This window comes from Halichoerus grypus, chromosome 7 (genome assembly GCF_964656455.1).
Source record: "Halichoerus grypus chromosome 7, mHalGry1.hap1.1, whole genome shotgun sequence".
In the NCBI taxonomy this organism is placed as follows: domain Eukaryota; kingdom Metazoa; phylum Chordata; class Mammalia; order Carnivora; family Phocidae; genus Halichoerus; species Halichoerus grypus.
Window position 1 is genome coordinate 20,338,226 of NC_135718.1, and position 7,365 is coordinate 20,345,590.

Consider the following 7,365-nt stretch of genomic DNA (forward strand, 5'->3'; position numbering starts at 1 on the left):
GGTGTCACTTTTAGTTGTTGGCTCATTGTCAGTTGATACTGAAATTTGTGAACATTTAAAAATAACAGTTTACTTTTTCTGAATCCCTTTGGTGTTCAGGGATAGATTGCACTAAGACAAATCATGATAATAGCTGTTCCTAAACCATCAGTTTATTTTGCCTGTTTTGAACTTCCAGTAAATATGTACTATTTTCGATCTGGCCTCTTTTGCTCAGCATTATGTTTGTGAGATTCATCTGCAGGTATCCTTTTAGCAAGCAAACACTTGTTTACTAGAGAGTAACAAGGTCTTATGAATATCTTAGTTTGGTTTTAACTTTTTGGTGTCGTCTAACTAATAAAATATCAAATCTATTTTCTCAAACTCCCACTGTGTACTCAGGCTCTGTGCTGGGCCCTGGAGAGACATAGATGATAATGTTAGGAAAGCTATTCTCCAGGTATTTCTCAGTCTAATACGAGAGTCCTATTAACCAAAGACCGTTACACTGTGATAAATATTGCAGAACGTATGTGCGAGAGTGATAGAACACAGGGCAGATTGAGGCTCACATGCTCCAGGCATTGTCACGGAAGAGGTAAGTATCTACTAGTTTTTGAAGGATGAGTAAACGGCTCACCAAGTAGAAAGTTGGGATGGAAACTTGGAGGTTGTTATAGGAAAACCTATATTTAGGTTGGTTCTGCCAACCAGCCTTGAGATGTGGTCTCTCTCTCAATTCAAATTCTTTCTCTGTCATAGTGAGATGTGCCGCACTCCCCGCCCTCCTGGGGCTCTGGGGGAGATCTGAAGAGAGGTTATGACACGCTTCTCATGCTGGCAGTTCTGCACAGAGGTGGTCACCATCATGAACTATGAGTGGATTCATCAATACGTATTTAACACAATCCATGTGCCAGGAACTGCCCTGCCAAGGGCACCAAGAGTGGAAGATCTGGCTCTCCTACTATGGGTACGTTTCTATCTTATGCTTTTTTCAAGATGCCTAGCCTGAGAGCCTGGTAGTTTGTGTGAGGGAGAGATGCAAGAGTGAGGGAACCACCGAGGAAGGGAGTTGAATGTAGGACTCATATATCTCTGAAAATGTTAATTTGCAGATGCGTGATGGACAGGGGTGAAACAAATACAGATAAAAACTCAAACAGCAAAGGCAGGGTGGTTTGGAGGAAAGAGTATGGGCTTTGTAGCCAAATAGTGAGGGGGCTCACTCCAGACTTCAAGTTCAACAGCCATTGAATACATTCATATTTGGGGGCAAGTGATTGAATCCCTCTGAGCTTCAGAATTCACATCCTGAAATGCAGATTTGTAATTATTAATTGAACCATGTTTGAAAATCACTTGACATGGTCTTTTACTAGCTTTCTTAACAAATAGATACTGAGCATGTCCTCTGTGCTACGTGCTGTGGTATTGTGAATAACCAAGGACAAGGCTACTGTTTTCATGGAGTATTTTTGGCAGGGACAGAAAATATAAGTTAAAGGTCTACTTGGGGCTCCTTAATTATATAGGTTAATATGTGGACAGTAAAGAAAGATGTTAAGCAGATGAAATGGGGTGATGCTGGTTGATAAGGAGAAATAAAAAGCACGCCAAGGAATTTCTTGCAGAGTCAGGGTTCCATGTGTCATAGTATATGTAGACTGCTGTGTATAGCAGTGGGAGTATCAAATCCCTGATGACATTTTTGAGGATGACGTTTAAATTCTCACTCTAGCTATTTTAATGCTTAGATACAGAATGTTGTAGCCCTTGAAAATACACACAACTGAGAATGTTCTCTGTAGCTCATGATTGGAAATGTGGACTTGCCCTGGCTTACTGCAGAATATTACCTTTGGCACTCTCATCAGGAAAGGAACTAGTCATCTCATGGGAAGGCATCTTCTATCATGTGGTGCCTTTCAAAAAATAACTGGCTTTGTAAGGGAGATGTCCTGTGTCAGGAAATAATGCAAACTGAGTTGTTTCCCTGATGAGTTTGTCCAACAAAGGTCCCAGTGAAGAAAAGTCCGTTTTCTGAGGGTAGAATTGTGTCTCATAAACTTGATTGGGTTTTTAAAGAAATTGAGGTACAATTGACATATGAGTTTCAGGGGTACAACATAATGATTCAATATTTGTATGCATTGTGAAATGATCATCACAACAAATCTAGTTAACATCTGCCATCATACATAGTTACAACATTTTTTTTCTTGTGATGAGAAATTTTAAGATCCATTCTCTTAGCAACTTCCATATATGCAATACAATATTATTAACTATAGCACCATGTAGTACATTACATCCTCATGACATTTATTCTATAACTGGAAATTTGTACCTTTTGACCCCTTTGCCCATTTTGGCCACTCTGTATCTGGCAACCACTGATATGTCCTGTGTAACTATGAACATTTTTTCTTTCTTTCTTTTTTTTTTTGAGTCCACATATATATGAAATCATATGATACTTGCCTTTCTCTGTCTGACTTGTTTTGCTTAGCATAATGCCCTCAAGGTCTATCTATGTTGCAGCAAATGGCAAGAGTTCATTCTTTTTTATGGCTGAATAATATTCATATATATATCTATATCTATCTATCTATATATATATACACCGTACTTTTCTCTATCCATTCAGCCATTAGTGAACAGTTGGTTTGTTTCCATGTCTTGGCTCTTGTAAATAATGCTGCAATGAACATGGGGGTACATATATCTTTTCGAGTCAGCATTTTTGTTTTCTATGGATAAATACCCATAAGTACTAAGTAATATTATTTTTGCTGCATTATAATGCAAACTGGCTTTATTTTCAGTTTTGCCTCTGCATGGTTAAATTCTTCATTCTTATTAATTGGAGTGGGGGGTGGGAGGAAACCGTCCATGAATTTCCTGGGAAATATTTACAGATGTAATGGAATTATCCCTTATTTGACCTTAAGACTAGAGACATTTGTTTAGGTCCATAGATGGTTTTATTGTCTTTTTGCCTTGAATGAGTTTGGAGCTTTGACCACCATCTTGCAATGGTGAAGGCTCAAACCTAAGAATGAAAAGCCAGTACTCTGAGGATGACAGAGCAGAGAACACAAAGAATGGAGGTTTTTGAAGATGACACTGGGTTGCTCCACTGAATCTCCTGTCTTCATACTCCCTGTTGATGTAAACACAAATGTCTTTATTATTAAAGCCCCTGTTCGTGAGCTTTTTCGTGCCTAATAAATACATTCTAATTGATGCATGTTTTGTTCCTGATATATGTCTTCATCTTATTTTCTCTCTCCAGTGTTGGCTCTTAAGATTATAAGTAGCTCAAGAGAAGTAAAGACCTATCTTTGAGTGTTTGGGACAGCATCTGAGCATGTTGATAACTTTTTACAGATCGCAAAACTAATGTGTTGGCCTATTTTGAATTACTTTTTCTTTCTCCTGGTGTAGTCATGCAGGACAGTGGCTTCTATGGAAATATCTCCATGTTCCTCAGTGGTATCTGAGGTGAGCTTATATTTATTCAACAAAATAGGCACATACTGTTGTGCACAGTAATAAATTAGGACTGTTATTCATTGTATAAAAGTAATTACTCTTGGGTTCAACTGTGAGCTACCGTGAGCTTCCTGGGAGCATTTCAAATAGGATTATAGTAGCAAACATGAAGTAACTCAGAGCCTTTGAGCCCTTGAATTGATAGAGGTCTGCCCTTTTTGCTCTTTGCTGCTGATGTCTGTTCCCATACAGCTAGGCAAGAGGGATCCCAGGAGCTGGATTTCAGTTTTCCTGAAGTGGGGATAAGGGAATGACTATGAGAAATCAAAGAGCGCATACAGTGATGGGAAATTAAGGATTCTGAGAATGAAGAACTGAAATGTGCTGTGTGGTAAGGGCATGATACTTGGAATGCTTTGAATTTATGACTGCTAGTGCCAAGTGGCTAGCGTTCTCCTTTCTACCCTCTAATAAATTTAACCTGTGCTCAGATTCCCAAAGCCCAACCTGTCACAGTATAGCCCTTTCCTGTTTTGTGCTTTTCCCCAGGGTATTGTCATCTGGGAGTTTAAGAAACTTCGAAAATGGAAAATGGGAAATGCAGATAGGCTACAGGTAAATTTTATCTACTATTCTGCTAATCTGCACTGCATATCTATTCACCTACCCACATATCTTCCCAACCCACTCAACACTCCTAGACTGCTTACCTTGCCGAAACTGTTGTCTCACCATACTTACCCATTTACCTATCTTTTCAAAACATGAAGATCACCTATCAATGAAATTCTCTATTTTATAGCTTTTCTTAATGTTACCTTAAATTTGAGTTGAGAGACTTTAGCTCAAGGTAATGGATTATTTGTTTTGTTGTTGTTATGGGTTCTATTTAGGAAGCAGTCCTTACTGTGATACTGATGAGAAGGACATGCAGATGTGATTTTTGTCAGATCCTTTAATAGATGATGATGATGATGATGATGATGATATTGGAATTGATTATGAAGAGATTGAAGAAATTATCTCTGAGGTTGTGGAAGATTTTAAAATGAGTTCCATATAGGGTAGCCTGGGTGGCCCAGTCAGTTAGGCGTCATCTGCCTTCGGCTCAGGTCATGATCCCAGGGTCCTGGGATTGAGCCCCGCATTGGGCTCTTCACTCAGCCGGGAGTCTGCTTCTCCCTCTCCCTCTGTGATCTCTCTCGCTTTCGCTCTCTCTCAAATAAATAAATAAAATCTTAAAGAAAATGAGCTCCATACAGAATGATTCATTTATTTATTTCTTTTGAATTTATGCATTTTCCCTCCATGGCTAATATATTCCTTGTCTCTCTTACTCATCAAGTGTTTACTCTGTGTTAATATGTATTGAGCCCAATGCTAGGCGATATAATGGAAGGCATGTTTGGGTTTCAAAGAAGTAAAGGTCCAATCCCTGATGAGAGAAGCTTGATTTTTGCCTCAACAAAAGAAAGACATCTCTAAAATATTGCACTGGGTTGAAAAATGTAACCCCTAAAATTCATATTTGCCTGGAACCTGTGAATGGCACATTATTTAGAAATAGAGTCTTTGCAGACATAACCAAGTTAAGATGAAGTCATACCAGATTAGAGGGTAATTTAGACAGACACAGAGGGAAGAAGGCCATGTGACAACAGAAGCAGAGATTGGAGTGGTCTGGCAGCAAGCCAAGGAATGTCAAAGATTGCTAGCAACCAGGAGAATCTAGGAAGAGGCAAGGAAGAATTCTTCCCTGGATCCTTCAGAGGGAGCATGGCCCTGCTGGCAACTCAGTCTCCAGCTTCTGGCCTCCAACCTGTGAGAGAATAAGTTTCTGCTGTTTTAAGCCACCCAGTTTGTGGTAATTAGTTATGGCTGCTCTAAGAAAGCAATACAAATAGTTTGCATTTTAATAGGACATTTAATTTAGGAATATAGAACATTAGGAAAAAAGAGAAAAAAACCACCCAAGCTTCTATGTGTGAATCTAGTCTCTTTCAGTCCTTCCCTAGTGTAAATCATTTTTACTGGTTGTGATCATAATATAATATTTTTTGTTTGTTTCTGGTGGGCCATTTTCATTACTTTCTGATCATTCAGCATTAAATCTTTTTTGGCAAAAATCTTTGGGGGACCCTCTAACCACTGTCACACCTGCAAAAGCCAGGGCCTCACTTTCCCAGCATCCCCTGAAGCTCACGAATGGTCACCCACACCCCACCTCAGACCTGAACTGAAAGCGGCTGACGGGAAGATGCAGAGACGGAGCACCGGATGGCTGTGCCCAGGCGGGGAGGCAGCGGAGCCCATGACTCTAGGTTCTGGTGCTGAGGCTGCCAGCCCTGCGGGCATGGGTGTTTGGACCTGGGCAGCAACATCCACTGTATCTTCCCGGGATTAGCGTATCACATTCCTGGCCAGGTGGCCCCCACCCTACTTTTTTGGGTCCCAGGGAATTACCTAAGTGTATACTTTTTGGGGTGAAACTAACGAGAGTGGATTTCTAGTGCTTATAAGGAAAATTCTGGCTGATTACAGCATTGTGCTTTTTAATTCTAACATTGTACTGTAAGCAAATTCTGTAATGTTACATATCCCTGACCTGTTAGAAAAGTAGGTCATTTCAAAACAAACCTGCAGTGGATATATTTGTGTGTATAACTTCTTTTTCCCTTGCATAATTTTTTGATGAATATTCCGAGAACCGTGTCCACTGGGTCAAAGAGTGTGAACTCTGTATATCACTGTGCTTTCCTAAAAATTGGTAACAATTTGTATTGCTGCCAGCAGTATATGTGTAAGTAAGTGCTAATTTTATTGCATCTTTATTTATATGGGAGGTATTATCAATGACAAATATTTCTACTATCCTCCTGGGTGAAAAACAGCACCTTAATGTTTTAAAGTTCATTTCTGTGATTACTAGGGAGAATAACATTGTTCCCTTATTTTGTTTACTAGTTGGGATTTCCACTGATTTTTTTCTGTTCACCACGCAGGAATGTAAAGTAGACATATATAAACATGGGATGAGCTTCTCAGGAGGGTTACAAGTCCAAAATCGCTGCACCTATTTGAGCAGACTGGGCAACTAGATGAAGTCCTGATGTCAGGGCGGGGGATTCAAGAAGTATAGTAAAGTCTTTCAATCCTGAGATTTTTTTTTATTGTTCTTGGGAGAAAGGAAATGCAGAAGAAAGCACGCTGTGCCTGTAAGCGCTAAGCTTCAAGTGGCAGAATCAGCAAGGAAAAATTCTTTCTCTTATAGGTTTTGCTTTGATGTTCTTTTTTTTTTTTTTTTCTTATATATTTTCTTTTCGTGTCCTAGCAAACTAAATCCTGGTAATATTTCTCTGAGGGTCACTTTCTGAGGAGCACCTTTTAAGAGCCAACAAATTTTAGCCTGACATTTTTCTTCCTTCTCAAGGGTCTTGCAATCCTGCCTGTGGATCCTCATGGCTGATTTCTTGCCAGTGGGTGGCAGCCTGTTGCTTTCAAGAGAGGCAGTTGCAAATGTGTGTGGAGGGCAGGTTGGGGGCGGAGAGAGTATGGTGTGTAAGAGATAACTGGGATTCTGGGGCAGATAAAAAAGGCTGTTGAATCACCTTGATAGCAACATCAATTTGGCAGTTTGCTTGAACAAAGTTAAATGATGACTGATTTATAAAAACACATGCTGCATAAACCTTAGGATTACTCCTGGGACATTTTGGGGGGCACCCTACCGAAGAAAAAGTTTGTTATATATGTATTTTTTTCTGCTTCCAAACTCTCAGGAAGAGATTTGATTTCATCAGAAAGTGCGGGCACCTGATACTCCCCTGCTACATCACCAGGAGTTCATCATCCTGAGTTGGAGGGTAAGGTAACCTCAAACTCCTC

General features: G+C 39.8%; 1 protein-coding gene across 1 annotated transcript; it reads left to right on the plus strand.

Moving 5' to 3' along the window:
- Positions 1-756: 756 nt before the first annotated feature.
- Positions 757-6,963, plus strand: LOC118525076 (uncharacterized). The gene is made up of 3 exons (XM_078076845.1): positions 757-955; positions 4,030-4,095; positions 6,483-6,963. Exons 1-3 carry the CDS (start codon positions 803-805, stop codon positions 6,576-6,578), a joined length of 315 nt encoding a protein of 104 aa, XP_077932971.1. The 5' UTR covers positions 757-802; the 3' UTR covers positions 6,579-6,963.
- The last annotated feature ends 402 nt before the right edge of the window (positions 6,964-7,365 follow it).